Here is a 21,137-nt window from a genome sequence, read left to right on the forward strand (position 1 = left end):
ATTTCAATAGAAGCTGGCGTGGTTTCCTGGTATAAGCAAAAAGTCAATATTTCACTAGAGTCGTCCCATGGAGTGACCCTCCCAAGCCACTTTATTTCCGCCTCTTGGGGAGTAGGAAATCCTCCAAAGGTGTGCCACCGTAGCTCCTAGAGCCTGAAGCAAGTCCCGCGGGGTCGCAGCCCTTGGACAGGGATCGAGTCGCCATGTCCCCGCCCCTGGCCTCTGCTCTGGCTTCAGTGGCGCAGGGCGGAGCCGCAGGTTGGGGAGGGCGGCCCCAGGCGTCGGTGACACGCTGGGAGGGGGGCGGGGGAGGCAAGGCGGCCGCACCTCGCCCTGGGAAGAAGCCGACCAGGTGTGGCCTGGGCGCCGGGTGCCAGCGGGGAGGAGACTCGCGCCGCCTCGACCAACACCAACACCCAGGCGCGACCCAGCTCCTCTGAGCCCTCGCTGCCCTCCGAGCTACAGCTCCGCTCCGGTTCCCGCGTCCAGCCAGTCGCCGTCCCCGTCTCCGCCCTGCTGGAGCGCTGAGCCCTCGCCAGCCCTCCGCGTCCTGCGCTCCTCTCCGGGAGTCCCTCGCGTGCTCGGAGGCGACGCCTCGCGTATGCCGCGGCGCTGAGCGGCTCTCTTGAGTGACCGCAGACATGAGCTGCAACGGCGGCTCTCACCCGCGGATCAACACGCTGGGTCGCATGACCCGCGCGGAGTCCGGCCCCGACCTGCGCTACGAGATGACCTACAGCGGTGGCGGCGGCGGGGGCGGCGGGGGCGGCGGCGGGGGCACTAGCAGGATGTACTACTCCCGGCGCTGCACCGTCAACGACCAGAACTCCGACGGCTACTGGTGGGTACCGGCCCACCGCCACCTAGCTCAGTCCCGGATCTTGGGTCAGGGAGTGGCCCGCCTCCTGGGCCGACTAGGAAACCCAGGTCTAGGCCGAGGAAAGTGCTTTGCCCCGGGTCACGGAAGCGCAGGAGCGGGTGTCCCTACGCCCAGTGCTTACCACTGAGAACAGGGAGCCCAGGTGTGTGCCGGGACCCAGGCGACAGTTTTACTGTGAACCTGCGCAGGGTCTCACGGTCCTCACCTCGCTTCTATCCTAGAAGCGGCTCCTTTCCACCTCCACTGTGTAGGGGAGCAATGGACGGCAGGGACGCAGGTCTCCTTGGTCGCCCCCTCTTCCCCCACCCCACCCCTCACCCTCGGTTGTCCCCTGCAAAGTGGACCCGGCTGTGATTGCCTTTGTTCCAGTCGGCAGGTGGGAGGTCGGGCAAGGCGGAGCTGCGGCCACAAAACCCAGCTTTCAAACTAACGAAAAGTAAAACATGTGAAAGGGTGGCGTCTCCTTTGCTGTCCGGTGGCGTCGGAGGAACTCAGGACTTGCAACTCATGGTCACCCCTGGCGACAGCGTCGGAGGCCCTTAGGTTACTTGGCCACCCGAGGGTATCTGCATGGAAGTTAGGCCCTCCACCGGGCCTGAAAGTCCCCTGTCACGTAAATGGGTTCCTTTGTAGGGATGGCCTCTGGGCGCGGGCTGCAAGTTTGGCCTGTTCAGGTCTGTTCCACTCTCTCCCCTTTCCCCACTCTGGCCACTTGGTCACCAGGATCGCACCGGAGGCTCCTCACCTTTAAAAAAAAATCGGCCTAGTCTCTTGGAGACTTTGTAGTAATTGTGGCTCTGGGCTCAGTATTAGTCATCTCTTTGATCTGTATAGAATGGGCTCGTGCTCTGGCTGAGAGGGTGACCCTGGAGAAAGCACTGTGGCGCCGGCTAAGGAGCTGCTGAGGAACCCATGGCGCAAAGGGCTGGGTCCTCTTCCCGGGACGGTCGGGTAAATACAGCGAGGGAGTCACTGGTGGGTGGGAGAAGGTAATGAGCATCCTTTCACACGGTCCCCACAGCTGCTTTCTGCAAGCCCACGTGAGACTTTTGCGACCCGCCCCTTCCCAGCCCTACCCTGGTCGCACCTCTGGAGGCGGCCGCCCCACTACCTTAATACTTCGCAGCGCAGTGGCCTCAGGCGGAGGAGGAGAAACCTAAAGGCTCTGATGGCGTTTTGTTTTGCAAGCAGTTTTAGAGAGGGACAGTCCTTCCAGTTGCAACCTGTTTTCTGTTTAAATTTATTTCTCAGGCATCGGGATACCTTTTCTCATTAGAGATCTTTGTTTTCTTAACAAATTGTGCTCCAGGATTTTGAGGAACGATTGTGGCCGGCAACACCAGGTTTAAAAACTTGGTTTTAAAGTATATTTTAAAATTTGGAGAGCCACCAAAATCTCAAATTTACTTTTGTGTCTTAGCCTTCCTGGTATTCAGTAGCCTATTCTTTTCAATATGTGGATTACATAATTATCCATATTCTGGATCAGAATATGGAAGAATTTAGTAGTTCTTTTCAACACTTTGTGAACCAATTTATTGTTATTATTATTACTAATTATTATTATTACTATGTCTTACTATTTAGTCTGATTCTACTAGCCTAGGTTTCTTAGCATTTGTTACTTTTTCTTTATTGGTAATCAAACCCAAGGCCTCACACACAGTAGGCAAGTATTCTACTCCTGACCTAAACCCTCAGCCCTCTTACACTGACAGCCATCAGTGCCTAGTAATTGGCTAATTTACTTCCTTGGTTTCTCATCATCTTATAGAGAAGCAATATTTTTAATTTATTCATTAATGTGGGAGCTGTGTAAAGATACATGTCTTATTAGGATTCTTCCCGAAAACACTTAATTTGGAGAAAAACGATATATATATATATATATATATTTTTGTCCTTCAATATTTCTGTGTGCCCACCCATACCCGCCAAAGTCCGTTTATAAACCTGTCCAGCTTTCTATCTTCCGGAAGGCAAAACAGACAGAAGTGGAAAATGACCTCACTTTGAGAAAGGATTCCCCCCCTCCAAGGATTGACATTAGTCAGTGGCCCTGCAGGGTGTCAGAGGTGGCCAGTGACTCAGAGGCTGTCATTCTCTTGAGACCCAGGTGATAGAACTGTTCCCCCACCCCCAGCCTGTTGGACCTGTCCTAGTGCTCAATAGAAAATGGCCCATGAATGCTGAGTTCTGCATTTTCAGTTCATGGAGACGAGAGTCAGGCAGTGTACCTGGACCTGTTTTTCTGGTAACATTTTAGCTTTGTGTGGAGGGAGCTGTTTGGTCATTGCTTAGGTTTTGCAGAAGTAGGAGGCCCTGTCTGCTCAAGAGAGCTGGGAACCTCTGCTAAGTGAATGGTTAAATAATATTTATGGCTTTTTTTTCTCCTCTCTCTACAAACATCAGCGTGGAAACTACTAGTTGAAATTTAACTTATTTGAATCTATGGGTTAAATTGATACAAATGAAATAATTTTTGAAATAAGGGTGTGTAACTCTTCTTTATGTAAACTAGTCTCTGTAGAGAACTCAGATCCTATTTTTTTTTTGTTATTGAAATCACCATGAAGTGTGTCTCCTTTGTGTCTTTTCCACAACTAACTCTTGGCCACTTTCAGAACAGTTTGAGATCACGTGTACACTGTAATGTCGTCTCTTCCCATCCCGACCCCCATCACCACCTGCTCTGTGTGCCTTTATTTTAGGTTAAAAGGGATCTATAACTACTTTAACTTTTCCTTGTGTTCCACTTAAGAAAAATAGTAAATCTTACATGCTTGGTAATATAAAAGACCACACAAGTGCAAGGAACAAAGAGTAGAAGGTATAGCCTAGTGCTTTAGTGCTTGCCCAGTGATCTCAAGGCCTTGGTGCACGCGAGCACACACACACACACACACACACACACACACACACACACACACACACACACGGTGGTGGGTAAATAGCTTCAAAGCTTTCACAAGTAGAGATAGCATCTATCATGGAGGCTTTAGTGAGTCTATTTACTTTTTTAAAAGTGGTGTTTACTATGTGTAGTAATTCAGCTCATATACAAGGATGGACAAGAACACGGGAAAGTTTGTGCACAAACTGCCTGAAATCTGGGTGAGATGGCCTTTGCTCTACCATAGGAGGATGAGGGGAAAGTCTGGGTGTGGCAGGTGCAGTGGGAGTAGAAAGTAGACACTGCCCAGGTGTGCTGACAGCTTCAGCCCACAGCTGGGACACTGCCCAGGTGTGCTGACAGCTTCAGCCCACACCTGGCTATGAGACGTTAAGAGAGTCCAAGGACACTCAAAGCTCAGAGCCTAGGTAACTCAGGATACATATTGAAACAATGGCAAAATAAGATTCAGGCAAATTCAACACACAGCAGATAACACTGGCATTGTTACTAAACCTGGGTAAATTGTATACATTATAAAAGGTCAGATCCATGGTTAATGATAGTTCCCATGCCCAGCCAGACACCTGTGATAAATCAGATATTACGCAAACCTCATGTAATCTTATCCCTCACAACCAAGATCCCAGTATACAAATGGGAAACTAAGGTTAAAATAGTTAAAAAACAAAAACAAAAACAAAACAAACAAACAAACAAAAAAACCCAAATGACTTTGCCCAAGGTCTCACAGCTAACAAGTGGTTGAATTTATTATCCAGATTATCACACCATCTGAGAACAGCTCTGTCTTTAGAATTCATCTTCTCTATTTGAAAACCCCTTTCTAGCCAGTACAACTCTGCTTCCTTGTAATTCTGTTGCAGCCTCATTCTGCATTCGGTGAGATACATATTTTCTGATGCATTGCTTTGTTTTGTTGATACTCTTAGCAAGAGTTTCATGTGCTTAGAAAACCCCACCCCACATCAGTCTGCATTATGTGGGCTAATTGTTGATTCTGTATTATGCTGTCTGATTGCTATTTAATAGAGCAAAACAGCTTTCCGACTGTACTTTATTTTTTCTAAACGTGGGCTTGGTTTCACTGTAGTCCAGGATTGAAATGCCCTGGGAAGAGATGTGCTGATTCTCTGATGTCTCAGTGCTGACATCTTAAAGGTGGAGCAGAGAGAACTTGGGTGTGACTTTGAGAGTCCAACCTGACTCGGATAACCAGTCTTTCCAGATGAGAAACTTCTAGAAAATTTTAGAAGCGTTTCAGTCTGTAGGAGTAATTGTGAGCTCTGCTCTCTGTTCAGCCTTTCTCCTTCTCCCTCTTAATGGATCCCAGTGGCCCCGACTCTTTTAAAAACTGAATATGGTTAATCACAGCACTTGGGAGGTAGAGGCAGGCAGATTTCTGAGTTCGAGGCCAGCCTGGTCTACAAAGTGAGTTCCAGGACAGCCAGGGCTATACAGAGAAACCCTGTCTTGAAAAAACCACCATCCACAGAACCACAGTCAGGCAAACAGACTGAGTGTCACTCCTGCATGGCTAACGCTGGTTGTGAGCTCCTCTGTGGCAGCCTTGGGGTCTCTGTGAAGGTTGTGGCAGTGTGGCCAGTTTGTCCCTTCATTTGCAGCAGCCACCCAACATATGGAATACTGCCTCCACATTTTTGTTAGTTTGTTGTTTTTTCAAGACAGGGTTTCTTTGTGTAGCTCTGGTTGTCCTGGAACTAGCTCTGGTTGTCCTGGGACTAGCTCTGTAGACCAGACCAGGCCGGTTTCAAACTCATAGAGATCCACCTGCCTTTGCCTCCCCAGTTCTGGGATTAAAGATGTGCACCAACATACAGCCACAATTCTTATACCGGTGCAAAATTTAAGGTCAGAGGAAACCTGCTCATCTAAATCTATAGGGGAATAGACCTTTACTCACTCATTTGGGTGGGATCAGTGACTGGCATGGGTGTATTCACAGGTTGAACTCCTAAATCAGGGTGACCAGTTTAATGTCATCAAGTGGTCATGTGCTTGTCTTTGTTTTTCTTCAGATTTACTGAGCCAAACAAGCAGGCCCTGGGCACCTGCAGAGTACAGAGCTGCTGTATGTTGTTAGATGCCTGTAGGAGGGGAAGACGAAGATGCAGTGGGGGTAGCCACACCTGTATATAAGTTCAAGAGAAGTGGGGGCAGAGTGAGTAGGTATGCCCTGGGGCAGAGGTGTCCTTGGGACATCCAGCAACTCACCTGATGGCTAGGATGCTGAGTGAGTCAACCTTACATGAGGTCAAATTAGACTTTTTTTTTTTTTTTTTCATTTTACTTAAGATTCTTTAAAACAAAACAAAAACCTAACAATGTATGATATATAAAAGACACTTTAAAAATTATAAAGAGAGAATTGATTAGGCCTTAAGATTAAAGTATTATGTATTTATAATTTCCAACAGACATTTACTAAGGGTTTTTTTTGGGGGGGGGGCATTGTTCAATGAGCCTGAATACAGAGAGACAGATAGATGCCTTCATTTGGGGCACAAATACATGACTCCAAACAGCCCAAAGGAAGAAGGGAGGGAGATGAAAGGAGAGGGAGGGAAGATGTGACCCATGGAAGAGAATGTGTGCATGCAGAAAGAAATGCAGAAAGGTGGTGTGGGGGGCTAGTGAGCAGTAAAGGTTATTATGCAGTTATTTTGTAAGACAAAGCATTTTTACCTCATAACGTTGCAGGCCTGGCATCAAAATTTCCTTTCTATACTATTCTGTCAGCAGATGTTCAGCAAGTACTTTAAGATAGCTCATTTTGGGATTTTTTTTTTTTCTTCTTTCTTCAAGAGGAGTGCTGTTTGAGCACGCTGAGGTAAAGCGCGGCTGGATGCTGCTCACAAAGATGACTGTGTGATCTGCTTTGGGATTTAATTCCGGGACGCGTTTTCCTTTTACCCACTGATGAAGGGAGCCTTTTACAAAGCTTAGAGACATTCTTGTTTAAACAAGTTTTAGAATGAATTCTTAAAAAAAAAAAAAAAAATGTTTGCGCAGGCAGGTTCTGTGCGGGCTGAGTCATTTGTCTGAGTCTGCAGATGAAACATGTTAGAAGAGTTGCTCTTCCAAGGATAACTCTTCAGTTTCCCAGGAATATCTATTAATTTTAGCTTAGAAGTCAATAGTCTTTTTTTTTTTTTTAACCCAAATGAGCTTTCCTCTCCCACCCCAAAGCATTTTTTTAAATATTCTTTGTCTATAAGATAACACACATTTTAAAATGGAACCTTAGATGCTCAGTGCTTGCTAGCTCAATCCTGAGTGTGGTTTATAAACCTCCCACTTTGGGCTGGGATTGAAGCTCAGCCATCAGGGTGCCTGCCTAGCCCAGAGCTCTGGATAAATCCCAATCACCACAAAAACTGGGTGTGGTGGCATAGCCTTGTCATCCTACCACACAGAAGGGGAGGGAGGAGAACTGAAGGGTCTAGCCTGGTTACAGAGTAAGCTTGAGCACAAGCTGGTGAGAGGAAAAAAGAAAGAAAGAAAGAAAGAAAGAAAGAAAGAAAGAAAGAAAGAAAGAAAGAAAGAGGAAGAGAAGGGAAAGGAAGAAAGGAAGGAAGGAAGAAAAGGGAAGTGAAGGGAAGGGAAAGGAAGGAAGGAAGGAAGAAAGAAAAAGAAAGGAAGAAAGGAAGGAAGGAAGGAAGGAAGGAAGGAAGGAAGGGAGGGAGGGAGGGAGGGAGGAAGGAAGAAAAGGGAAGGGAAAGGAAAGGAAGAAAGAAAAAGAAAGAGAGGGAAAGGAAGGAAGGAAGGAAGGAAGGAAGGAAGGAAGGAAGGAAAGAAGGAAGGAAGAGTAGCGCATTCCCTGAAGTCACTCCCCAGCACTTGTGAGGGACATGCACACTCGACATGCCATGAAGATGGATGTCTGATCCAGTGGATTAAAATCCGCTCTGCCTGCACTTCTCCGTGATCGAGCACAGCCAGTTCTGTGTATGAAGCCTCTTCTGGGGTTGAGATGTCAGGGTAGCTGCTCCTTTCCCTAGCTGCTAACCTCAGCATGCCAGGATCTGCCCTTTGAGCTGGACAGAGCCAGTGTGCACCCAGTTTCCCTCCAACCTCACTCTGTTCCTTTCCAAACGGTTTCTTGATTGCACCCCAGCTGGAACGGGGTCTCACAGGGGAAGGCAGAATGAGGAGGCTCTGAGGATGAGAGAACAGAGCTCTCTCTGGTACCCATGGTTTCTCCTTCTGCTCTTTCGGTTGCCTTTGGTCAACCACTGTCCAAAAATACCAAGTGGACATTAGGCAGAAGTGGGGTCTCAGGCCTGTGATCTGAGCACTGGGGCCATAGAGGATCAGGATTTCAAGGTTATCCTTAGCCACTGAGCCAGTTTGAAACCTACTTGGGAACATGAGATCTTGTCTCAATAAATAAATAAATAAATAAATAAATAAATAAATAAATAAATAAATAAGGTAAGGGGAGTGGGTCAGTCTTGTAATCTTAATCCTGAACAAACTGAATCAGGAGGACTACTCTGATAATAGGAGGCAAGCCTGGGCTACATATTAAGATCCTGTCTCAAAAAAAAAAAAAAAACCTGGATAAACCTAGAAATAAATGTTCTGCAATTTGAAATTCCCTTTACTATACTATATTGCTATATTTGTCCCATTTTAATAACAGTTTTAAGTCTGTTATAGTATTTAATTTATAAATTAAAGCATTATCGTGTGTGTGTGTGTGTGTGTGTGTGTGTGTGTGTGAATAGGGAAAAACAATAGCTTTTCAGTACTGAGAAAATAGAATTTTTAATATTATAGTAAAACAGGATTCAGCCCTGGTTTGGTGGCTGTAATTCAGCACTCTGGAGGCCAAGGCAGAAATCCATGAGTTTTGAGGCAGCCTGGTGACAGAGTGAATTCTGGGCTAGCCTGTGCTATAGAGTATGGCACATCATGAACATCCTATAGACTTCAATACTTTTCAAAGCTTCAGACATCCTGTGGAGAGTGTTAGCACTCAGCCACTTAGATAAAGGTGAAACAGGACGTTGGACAAGTAGCGATGGCACACTCCTTTCAATTCAGTCCCTTTTTCCCCAGTCTTAAAAGAAACTTGATTTCTGTCTATCTCTCTTCTTTATCTGCTATGAATCAGGCAAAAACACAGGATTAGTGTATCAAGTGCAGGTGGTGAGCATGCCAGGCCCTTAGTGAAGGCTCAAGAGTCTTTTCAGAATTAATAACACATGGAGTTTACTTTTTCAAGAATAGTCAGATACGTGTGGGCAGGGACAAGGGAAAGATGTCTTGTCTTCTGTGGGATCCAATGGATCTCTAGTAATACAACTGCCTTCCAAAACTGGGGGGGAGGGGCGGGGACAAAGGGAGGTAGCCCCCAATGCCCTGACCAAGTATGTGGCTGTCCCTGCTCCCCCTCCTTGGAGGCAGCTCATCTGTGAGTCTCCACTGGCATCCTCTAGTAGTGAGGTTTCAGGAAATCCAGAGTTACATTTTCTTGTTCAAGGAATTTCATCTTGTAAATTCACTTAAAATGTATATGTCCCTTTGGATACATTTATTCACAATTGAACTTGAACTTCCTGCCTCTGTGGTATATGTGGCCTGTGTGTGCTGTGAGTGTGTCTGTGTCTGTATGTGGTATGTGAATGTGTGTGTATGTGGTATGTGAGTGTGTCTGTATGTGTGTGTGTGATGTGTGTATATGTGTGCATGTGTGTATATATGTGTGTTCTCATACTACACATATGAGTATGTGTGTATGTATGAGTATGTGTGTATGTGAGTGTGTCTGTATGTGGTATGTGAGTGTATGTGGTATGTGAGTGTATGTGGTGTGTGTGTATGTGGTATGTGAGTGTCTGTGGTGTGAGTGTGCATGTGTGTGTATGTGTGTATATGGTTGGTGTGAGTGTCTGTGTATGTGGCATGTGAGCGTGTCTGTATGTGTGAATGTGTAGTGTGCATCTATCTGTGTGTGTGTGTGTGTGTATGTGGTATATTAGTGTATCTGTATTGTGTGAGTGTGTAGTGTGTATCTATCTCTGTGTGTGTGGTGTGAGTGTGTATGTATGTGGTATATGAGTGTGTCTGTGTGTGAGTGTGTGGTGTATGTGTGTGTGGTATGTGAGTGTGTCTGTATTGTGTGTCTATCTGTGTGTGTGTGGGATGCTGGGGATTGAACTCATGACCTTGCTCATGTTGCCCACATTCTTTACCAGCCAAACTTGCTGTTTTATCCATTTTTATTCTGAAGTAGATTTTGATTTATAGGAAAGTTGCCAAGCTGGTGCAAAGTTCTTGTGCATGCCATACCCCATGGCCCTTAACTGTCTTTCTTATGGCTGAGTTTATGGTGTTTTTACCCTGGCACGCCTTGTTAGATCCGTTAAGAAAGTCTAGCTTTTATTGTGTGGGGGAGATAACTCCTTCATTCGTGTACTTAGAACTGGCATTCTGTGTGGGCAGCACCCCCTGAGTCACCTTGCTAAACAGAAATTTCCAAATGTTCCAGAAGAAATGTCCTCACCTTTCGATGAAGAAAACAAGCTGGCTGCGAAGCCTAGTACGCAGGAAGCTGAGGCAGGAGGATTGCTATGACTGTGAGGCCAGCCTGGGCTACAGAGTAAGAGAGCCTATGTGACTGTAGAGTAAAATTCTGTCTCAAAAGAGTAAAGGAGGAAAAAAGGAAGAAAAATAAGAAAAACAATTGTATTTATACAAGACTTTCCATTTCCCTCCTTCCTTCCCTTTCTACATTCCTCCCTTCTTTATTTTATGTAGAACCTCTCTGTTGCCCAGCTTGGTTTTGAACCCCTGAACTCAAGCCGTCTTCCCACCCCAGCCTTTCAGAAGACCTTCATGATTTCTGATTTATCCTAGTTTCTTACGTTTCCTTCCGCTTTCTGGCAGGTACGTTGGGAAAGTGTTCTCAGGCCGCTGGAATCCTGTACATGTTAGGACAACAGATGTAGTCTTGTCTGTGTCCCAGCGGGGTGGGAGTCGTGCCAGATTCCCTGTGTAATGCTGAGTGCAAGCGAGCCCTGCTTGTACTCACCGGTGCAGGAGTTCCAGAAGCTGCCCAAGCGTTGACAGATGAATGCTCAGGCCATCCGTGTGCTGCCGCCTGGGCCTGCCTCGAGCAGCCAGTGTCGTCATCTGGGAGTGGTTCCCAGGGAAGGCTGGGATCCTCACCCACATCCAGCTAGTGCTGGCTTGTTGGGGAGCCTTACTTGCAGGGAGGAACCCCAAATAAGTGGCAGAAAAAGAAAGAAAGAAAGAAAGAAAGAAAGAAAGAAAGAAAGAAAGAAAGAAAGAAAGAAAGAAAGAAAGAAAGAAAGAAAACGCTTTCCTGTGGTGTGGTAGTAACATAGTCAAGCACTGTGGGAGAGGTTCCCACATTCATGTGGGCCTCTTCCTCTGGGCATGTTACAGCTATTGTTTTCTTAGCATTTTTTTTTTTCTCCCCAGTGCTTCACTTGTAAACCAGGGCACTACGCCATTGCATCTCCAGCTCAATATCCCCTTTCTATTAAGAGTAGAATTCTTGCTTTAAAACATACAGGGTGGGGTGGGGGTAGGGGGTGGGGGGTGGGGTGCGGAGATGGCTCAACTGTTAAGAGCCCTAACTGGTCTCTCAGAGCACCTAAGGTCAGTCCCCAGCACCAGTGTTGGCCAGTGTATACCCATCTGTAAGGCCAGCTCCAGGGGCTCAGATGTCCCACCTCCTTAGCCACCTGCACTCAAGAGCACACACAGGCACACACTCATACACATAAGTTAAAATAAGACGTAGAAGGACACGCACACAGTTCAGTTTGATAGAGAGACATCAAACTGACAGAAGCAGATGCATATTGGAGCTGGTTGAAGGACCAGACGCCTCCAAAGTTCTATAAAGGCACTCATTTAAAGGATGTGCAGGCATATTCAGGTGTCCTTGGATGCCAGAAGAGACTGTCCAATCCCCTAGAATTGGAGTTGCAGACACCTCACGTGTGAGCTGCCCAGAGTGGGTGTTGGGAACTGAGTCTGGGTCCTCTGTGAGACGGGTGTACGCGTTTAACCACTAAGCTAGCTCTCCACCCGCAAGTTCAGCATTGTGCAGTATCTTCGTCCGCCATTTTCATACACATTAAACATAAGTGGATGTGCCGTGCATCTCTATTAAACCAAGCTGCAGTAGGCAGGGCTGCGGCTTGACTAATAATCATCAAATTAAGAACGGAGAACGAAAGCCGGGCGTGGTGGCAAGAAACTTCTGCTCAGGAGCTGGCCCATCTTTTTCCTCGCAGCTTCTTGGTGTGACTGTGGAAAGTGTGTGGTCGGGTTTTTTTTGTTGTTGTTGTTATTTTTTTGTTTTTTTGTTTTGTTTTGTGGAATTAGCTTTGTTCTTGTCTCCTGTGGCTGGCTTTGCTAGTGACGTCTCTGTGCTTGCCATAGAAGGATGTGTGCTGGGGACTTGGCTGTCGGGGGGGGGGGGGGGGGGAGAGGAGGAAGAGGGACTGACAGGCCAGATAAGATCACCGGCTGCCATGTGTCACTGGCCATGTGGACCTGAGGGAAAATTGCTTTGAAGGACATTTTGGGGTTAACTCTATGAGACTTTGGTAACACACCAAAATTTGAACTTGGGAGGCAGAGACAAGGAACTCTGTGAGTTCAAGGCCAGCCTGGTTTACAGAGCCAGGGATACACAGAGAAACCCTGTCTTAAACAAACAAATTGTTCTATAGATTAGAAAATAGTATGGCAATCATTTTAATTTCCCTGACTTGGACAATTGCCTTCTGGTTATACTGTTGTCTTCATTCTCAGGAAATATCTACTGAAATACTTTGGTGTGAAAGGTCACTGTCATTGTCAAATGGGTCAGAAAAAGGTGATATATCCACACACATACTTACTGGGGCGGCATCACTGTGTGAACAACTATGGTGTCTGAGCTCACAGGACCCTTTTGTGCCAGTTTCGCAGCCTTTGTGAACGTTTGATATTACTTTTAAATCGATAAAAGTCATCTCAAGTCTGGGTTTCTTTGTCTTCACAGTCAAACCGGCACCATGTCTAGACATCAGAATCAGAACACCATCCAAGAACTGCTGCAAAACTGCTCAGACTGTCTGATGCGGGCGGAACTGATCGCGCAGCCGGTAAGCTCCCCTCACTTCTCCAGTCTGGACCTTGCCCACGCTGGTTTCTGGGGAGTTCACTCCCTCATTGCAGCCTCTCACATCATTAGTGTCTAGCGATGGTCCTTTCCGAACAGTTGAGGCAGAGATATCATCTTAATCTATCTTCGGTTGCTAGTAACAACGCCACAGACTGGGGAAGCTACGAAGAAGAGAGGTTTGTTTTGGCATATGGTCCTGGCCCAATCTGAAGGCAGCATCTGGTAATGACCTTCTTGGCAGAGTCCCCAGGTGGCAGAAGGCATCACATGGCAACAGACAAAGAGAACGCAACACTCTAGCCAAGTTGGCTTTGATAACAGACCTACTCTGAACATAACCTATTCATCCACTAATCACATGAATTGATTAGTCACCTATTAAAGTTTTCCCCCCGCCCCACTCTCTTGGTTTTTTTTGAGACAGAGTTTCTCTGTGTAATAGCCTTGGGTGTCCCAGAACTCACTCAGTAGACCAGGCTAGCCCTGAATGCACAGAGATCTGCCTGCCTCTGCTTCCCGAGAGCTGGCATTAAAGGTGTGCCTCACCACACCCAGCAAATTCTCACTTTTTAAGAGATTCTTTTAATTTTTATTTGCTGTGTCTGTGTTTGGCCTGAGTGTATGTTTGTGCTCCATGTGCCTGGTACCTCCTGAGGGCAGAAGCGGGGGTCAGATCCTTTGGAATCCCAGGTGGTGGTGAGCAGCTCTGTGGGAGCTGGGAATCAACCCTGGGTCGTCCGGAAGAGCAGTGTGTTCAATTAGCCACTGAGTAATCTCTCCGACCCTAAGTTCTTTTCAAGTGCTTGTGGGGCTTACAGTGGCTCTGGGTTTTCTAAAAGCTGACCAGAGAATGACGGGGTGGTAGTTACCTTTTCTGTCCTCTTCCTGAGTGACTACGTGTTGTTAGCACTGGAACTGTGATCTCTTCTCTCCAGGATTGACATTCATGCTTGGGTTATATCTAGAACCTGCCACACTGCAAATGTTTGACCCAAAACATACATACATACATACATACATACATACATTTATTTATTTATGGAAGACTATCCGAATGTTCTAATTTCTTAATTTAGATACCGAGTAGAATCTCATAGTACCCATTTAAAAGAATAGGCTGACACATGGTGAGGATCACAGCCAGCACTTGGGAAGCTGAGGCACGAGGATTCTAAGTTTGGGGCAAGCCTGAGCTGCATAGTGAAACTCTGTCAGTGAACCAGAAGGGAAAGAGGGTATAGAGAAGTAGAGAAGGAGGGAGGAAAGAAAGGAGGGGGGGAGGAGGAAAATACATATTTTTAGCTCATGGTAAAAGGGCGTGGGGTTAGCACACTAGTTTGTCTTGATACCTACTCTAGCTCCTCCCCGTACCTGGCTGAACTCCTTCATCCAAAGCAGGTATCAGGTATCAGTACTCAGTGTAGAGCATAAGTGCAGACCTGGTGTAGTTTACAGTGACCTTTGTAGTTTACAGTTTAACTCTATTGATTCGCATTAAAATACTGAGGTGGGGTTCTGGGGAAGAGGTGTCACGTCTGCTAACACGTTTGTGTATAGAGCTAAGATTCACTTGGCTGCAGCCGAGGGAGAGAGAACTGCAAGTAGACAGTGGAGGGTAAACGCTAAAGGGCACCGAAGGAGCAGAGCTGCGTTCTGCTTAGGAACAACGTGAGTGCGGAGGAGAGACTTGTAAGAAGACACAAAACTGTATAGCTCCGTCTCATAGACCTGTCACTGAGCCCCTTCCATTGGTGACATCTGACATAACTGTAGTGTGTCATTTTGCTTTCTTAAAGAACTGAAAAAGCTATTTTCCTACACACACACACACACACACACACACACACACGAATATAATAGATACATAATTTAAAATGTTTTGAACTTTTTTTTTATTAGTGTGTGTGTGTGTGTGTGTGCGCACGGTGTGTGTGTGTGTGTGTGCACATGCTTGTGTATCATGAGTTAGTGACTGCCAGAGGATGCATCTGGAGGTCAAAGAACAATTTTCAGGAGTTGTTCTCCCCTTCCACCAATGTGGGCCCTGGGCATCGAACTCTGATCCTCATGGCTTGGCGGCAGGCACTGAGCTATCTAATTGGCCCTGGTTTGTTTGTTTTTGTTTGTTTGCTATTAAGACAGAGTCTCTCTGTGTAGTACAGGCAGGCCTCAAACTCCCGATCCTCCTGCCTCAGCCTCCAAAGGGGTGGGGTTACAGGTGTGTACCCCCAAGCACTCAGTACAGTTTGAAGCGAGCTGTTTGACGAGGGGGGCTTCTGCTACCTGCCATGTTTCAGTAGAAGGTTTGCTTTCACTGATGCACATGAGATCTCTCCTTATGGTTTTGCATATTTTCATGCAAATTCTTCCTGGTAGGAACTGAAATTCGGAGAAGGGATGCAGCTGGCGTGCAACAGAGAGCTGGATGAGTATTTCACACAAGCCAACGATCAGATGGAAATCATAGATGGCTTGATCCGGGAGATGAGGCAGATGGGCCAGCCCTGTGATGCGTATCAGAAAAGGTATTGCCTGCAGAGCGCAGACGCGGGACCCCCAGCAGGTGACTTCAGAGGAAGCACACCTATTCCCCAAGAACAATTCCCTCACTTGGGATTTTGTAGCTTTATCAGGTCTGATAACTTCTTCTTTCATGGACTCCCACCAGAGATGCTATAAGAATTAAACAGACCTGCCCCCCCCCCCAAAAAAAAACCTTCAAGAAACTCTAGCTCTTCCTGGAAATGACAGCAGAGCCCTGGGTGTTTGGGAAGTTGAGGCAGGAGAATCAAAAATTCAGTGCCTGGCAAACACAGAAGTGGATGCTCAATAGAGGAGCTAGAGAAAGTACCCAAGGAGCTGAAGGGGGCTGCAACTCTATAGGTAAAACAACAATATGAACTAACCAGTACCCCCAGAGCTCGTGTCTCTAGTTGCATATGTAGCAGAAGATAGTCTAGTCAGCCATCATTGGGAAGAGAGGCCCCTTGGTCTTGCAAACTTTATATGCCCCAGTACAGGGGAACACCAGGGCCAAGAAGTGGGAGTGGGTGGGTAGGGGAGGGGGGAGGGTATAGGGGACTTTGAGGATAGCATTTGAAATGTAAATGAAGTAAATACCTAATAAAAAATTGGAAAGAGAAAAAAAAAAAACAAAATCCAAGGCCTGTCTGGACAATTTAGTGAGCTCTCATCTCAAAATGAATTAATGGCATAGTTTTCTGATGTTTAAAGAAGGACAAAGGGCGTGGTAGAGTTCTTGCCTGGCAAGCAGGAAGCTTTGGGTTCAGTCCCCAATGCTATAAACTTCCAGGATGGTTTAAAGAGCTGAATGGGTCATGAGCCCTCCCTCCATTTAGGCAGCAGCAGCAGAGGCCTCTGGCATAGCTTCTGCCTTTTCAAGAGGCCAAGGTCAAGCTTTACGTAATCAAGTGAGAACCCTTGGAGTTGAAAGTGACCACTTCAGCCGGGTGTGGTGGTGCACGCCTTTAATCCCAGCACTTGGAGGCAGAGGCAGGTGGATTTCTGAGTTCGAGGCCAGCCAGCCCGGTCTACAAAGTGAGTTCCAGGACAGCCAGGGCTCTACAGAGAAACCCTGTCTCAAAAAACCAAAAAAAAAAAAAAAAAAAAAAAAAAAAAAAAGTGACCACCTCACAGCCGAGATGTGTGGTCTGAATCTGCTCTCGTGCTACTAAGACCCAGGGTACTCGAAAGATAAATTCCCAGGATGACCCTCAAGAGAGGCTGCCAGGTTAGGCCAAGGCAGTGACGCTTTTTATGATGTTAAGGGTTGTGAGTGTCTTCTCAGCATTTATACTCCCGTGCGGTCAAGCTGGAAGACATGGGAAGGGCAAAAGAAATCTTCCAGCGCAGCCTCCTTAGCCTGTAGACTGACCCAAAGGAAACCCAGAAAGACGGTCATTAGCTCGGGATGGGTTTCCGTAGGCTGTTTTCTTGTGACAGCGGCCCTGGTTTCTTTTCCTTCCAGACTGCTTCAGCTCCAGGAACAAATGCGAGCCCTTTACAAGGCTATCAGCGTCCCTCGGGTCCGAAGGGCCAGCTCCAAGGGAGCCGGAGGGTACACTTGCCAGAGTGGCTCTGGCTGGGACGAGTACACCAAACGCCTCACGGGCGAGTGTCTGAGTTGGATGAGGGAGCAGAGGGTAAGTGGCCCTACAAGGCTTGTTCTCAGACTCCTAACCTAGATTGTCTGGATGTAGATGGTGGCACAGTCCAGCGGGAGCCACCTGCTAAGTCACGGGGTCATTGCAGCTGACTTCATCTGTCTCCCACATAGAGGCTGAAAAGAAAGAAAAGAACTCTTCTACGGCTCGTTTGAAATAGTAACGCAAGAGAGAGGACAGTTGAAATATTTTTTTTTAAAAAAAATTATAAAATAATATCACGTGGGAGGTGTTAGGCACCGTGACACTGGGTCTTCCGGTTTAGGCTCCACGGTGGCTTTTTGAAGTTCGGTTGTCCAGCTGTGTGAGTCTCACGTCAGTTGTGTGGGTGTGGAGTCAAATAATGGCCCAAGAAGTATGCACTGATCCTTTCCCTGCCACTGGAGTCCCTACAAAGTATTTTTTCAGTGCTAATTACTGTTTTGTTGCTTTATGTAGTCATTAAGCCCGATAATGAACAGGTGGCCTGAGAAACATGCCATAATCATGCAGTTGGGATTTTATAATGAAAACCTTCTAATGAGTCGTCCTTCTTTGAGAGGTGGATGGATTAAAATGGTACATTGTGGAGAGATTGTTATGCAATGTTGTAAGAACTTGATTCATTGTTGGACTGATTTCTTAGCCATTTTCGCGTGCCTCCTGCCCCCACTCTTGTCTCTGAGTCCGGGTTGAATTGTGTTGGCATGGCTAGTCTCGAATATGCAGACTCAAGCCATTCTCCAGATCAACCTCCGGAATATCTAGAACCACAGGGAAGGAAGGGCCCCTCACACCAAGTCTTTAAAAGGTTTGGGTGTATTCTTGTGCAGTGATTCCTTCAGACACTAATCATTCGTTCACACATTCATTCAGTTATTGTTTTATGTTTACTTTTTATTTGTTTTTTTTTTGTGTGTGTGTGGTATCTTGTTTTATATATACATATATGCACCACATACATGCAGTGCCCAGAAGAGGGCATTGAATCCCCCAGTCCCCCAGAGCTAGATGGATGAGAGCTACCATATGCATGGTGGGAATCAAACCCAGGTCCTCTAAAAGAACAGTTCGGGCTCTTAACCAATGAGAAATCTCTACAGACCTATTCGGTTTTGTTTGTTGTTTTGATTTTAAGACAGGGTCTTACTTTGTAGCTCAGGCCAACCTTGAACTTGTGATCCTCCTGTCTCATACTCTAAGATCCTGAGATTATAATGCATTCTACTATGCCCTACCCCCCAACACACACACACACACACACACACACACACACACACACACACACATACTATAGAGACCATGAACTATTACAGAAGATGGAGCAGGTCGCGGCACAAAAATCAACGATGACCTCAGAAATGTAACTATAAACTTGTTTGCTTATCTCCAGACTTCCTAAAGTCTTTGAAAATGTCTTTAATTTTTGAGACAGGGTCTCTTAGAGCCCAGGCTGCCATGAATGAGCTATGTAGCTCAGAATGACTGAGTTACTGAGGCCCTGCCTGACCTCCACCTCTGAACACACGGGTTTTGAGGGTTCATCAATATGGGCACTATGCTAGAAAATGAGGGCTCAAAAAAATGTGGTCCATAGTTATAAAGACAAATACCACTGAAGCCGAGAAACATCCCAAATGCTAAATGATCGCCCACGAGAGTGTCCATAAAGTCTTGTTTAGAGAGTGATACTGTAGGCCTGAGGACGATTTGAGTTCGTGGGGTTTGAACTGTAACCTTCAAGGATCCCTGTTGGGAGGCAAGACAAACTTTGAGCCAAAGTAATTATGGGACGTCATATCCCCTGATGTCTTCTAAGCCAGTGTGACAGTTAAGTGACAGGTCAGAATTAGTCATTTAATGTATTGCTGTGGGTGTAGCAGTGTAAGGATGCTTTGTAGAGCTGGGTGTGGTGTGTGCCTGTCATCTCATCCCGGGCTATATAGGGGAGCTTGGTCTCCAACACCAACAAATGGACAAACAACGACCACACACACAAATTAAAGCGAAGATTTGGTGGGAAAATCTCTACATCCTTAAGCCTCAGGAAGTGGTGTTCTCACGCGGCTGTATTGGTCCGTCAGTTTTTGTTTTGTTTTTGTTTTTGTTTTCTTTTTTCTGACACCCATTGATGAGCCTTGCTTAGAGTTCTCAGTGAACTAAGAGCTGTCTGAGTCCTGCTGGAGGTTTGCCCTGGCAGTCTGTGTGGTCATTTCCTCCTCACTCCCCCTTCCCCCACACATAGCCGGCATTCTTCACTCCCTCCCAGGAGACCCAGACTAGGTCTGTGCTGATAAGAGAGCCCTTTTCCCCAGCGCACACCTCCCTGCCAGGAGGCAGGCGCACACCTCTCTGCCAGGCTTTGTTTCCCTGATCTGTGCTTCTGCTGATGGGTGAGCCAGATACTGTACACCTGGCTGGTAATGAGCCGTGGGAGCTGTCCCTGGGTCATCTCTTCCTTCCCAGAGTAGCACCTGCTGTCTCCTTTGTCAGTTGCTGGACAAGGCCAAAGTCCATGCTAACCTTCAGTTCTCGGACTCTGAAATGGCTCCTCTCTGAAGCCTTGCCAAGGGCACTAGAACATGGGTGTGGCTTAGGACAATTGAGTTCTGTTCTTGCTGCCCGTGTCCCTGTATGGATGTTTGCCCTTGGCACGTTGGAGAGATGACACAGGTGATTTAGAAATTTACATCTGCTCCTGCAAAAGGAGGAGGAGACAGTGGACTTGACCAGAATGAAATGTGCCAGAGGAGGAAACAATGTATTTGATTCTTACTGTGAAACATTCTTAAGTTTCAGACTCACATGATAAATCTAGTCGGATTTCACGTTTCAAAAGCGAATGGTAAACCCATAATCCTGGTGTTGTTACCACATTGATCAGAATGAAGGATCTTGAGTTTGTATAGTGTCTTCCCCCTTTGAAATGGACCGTAGAGAATTTTTACTGTTCAGAAGGGAGTTTTCAAATGCCGATTTTCTGAGCCAAGAGTTAATATATAACATTCATCAACATAACTTAGGGCTAGATATGTAGCCAAATGGTAGGGCACTTGGCTAGCTTTAGTGAGGCTGTAGGTTTGGTCTCCCATATAGCAATAACAAACAAAAGATAATTTAAGGAGATGAACAATGGCAACTTCCTTAGGTTAGGGATTTCACTTGAGAGGCAGTACGTGGCTGTATCATTAACGACTTCTAACACGCATTTAAAAATGAATAAAGAAGCCAGGCGGTGGTGGTAGTGCATGCCTTTAACTCCAGCACTCGAGAGGCAGAGGCAGAGGCAGAGGCAGAGGCAGAGGCAGATGGATCTCTGTGAGTTCAAGGCCAGCATGGTCTACAGAGTGAGTTCCAGGACAGCCAGGACTACATGGAGAAATCCTGTCTCAAAAGAAACAAAACAAAACCAAACAAAACAAGAAACATTAGTACTTACAATGTCTCATATTCATATTACTAGTGTCTAGTCATACAAATTCACATTCTATTTCTTTTATCCTCTTTTAAACCATGTGAACATTATTATTGTGCATGAGTTCAGGTCGCGGGTTTGGGGGTCAAAGGGCAAGTTTTGGGCCTCACTTCTCTGTCCTCCTGTGGCTTCTGGGACTCAAAATCCAGTCACAACTCTTGAGTAATCACTCAGCCCTTTTACCAGCTGAGCCACTTCGCCAGCTCCACCCCCACACATGCATCCTCCTATGTAGATTCTCTTTCTTCAGAAGAATGAGCTAGACGTCAAGGAACCCATAACTGAATTTCCTCCTCAATTCATCTTGGGGTGGAACCAAACTAACTGAGGATGTATTTGGTGGATCCCATTAGCTATTTGGTAATCTCAACCCTTTAAATTTTATTTTGGCTTCAAACATGGTACATATAGGTTTCTTCTTCTTCTTCTTCTTCTTCTTCTTCTTCTTCTTCTTCTTCTTCTTCTTCTTCTTCTTCTTCTTCTTCTCCTTCTCCTTCTCCTCCTCCTCCTCCTCCTCCTTCTCCTTCTCC

At 46.3% G+C, this 21,137-nt stretch overlaps 1 protein-coding gene across 2 annotated transcripts in view; it reads left to right on the top strand.

Annotated features, from left to right (window-relative positions):
- Window positions 1–312: 312 nt before the first annotated feature.
- The window catches only part of Dsp (desmoplakin), a 47,640-nt gene continuing 26,815 nt past the window's right edge, over window positions 313–21,137 (top strand). For both annotated transcript variants that reach the window (XM_021215221.2, XM_021215224.2), the window contains exons 1-4: window positions 313–841; window positions 12,847–12,949; window positions 15,346–15,494; window positions 16,958–17,132. In XM_021215221.2, coding sequence (XP_021070880.1) covers window positions 642–841; window positions 12,847–12,949; window positions 15,346–15,494; window positions 16,958–17,132 — 627 coding nt within the window. In that variant the 5' untranslated portion in view covers window positions 313–641. The remainder of the gene's footprint in view (window positions 842–12,846; window positions 12,950–15,345; window positions 15,495–16,957; window positions 17,133–21,137) is intronic.

Source organism: Mus pahari, chromosome 16, assembly GCF_900095145.1.
Source record: "Mus pahari chromosome 16, PAHARI_EIJ_v1.1, whole genome shotgun sequence".
NCBI lineage: Eukaryota > Metazoa > Chordata > Mammalia > Rodentia > Muridae > Mus > Mus pahari.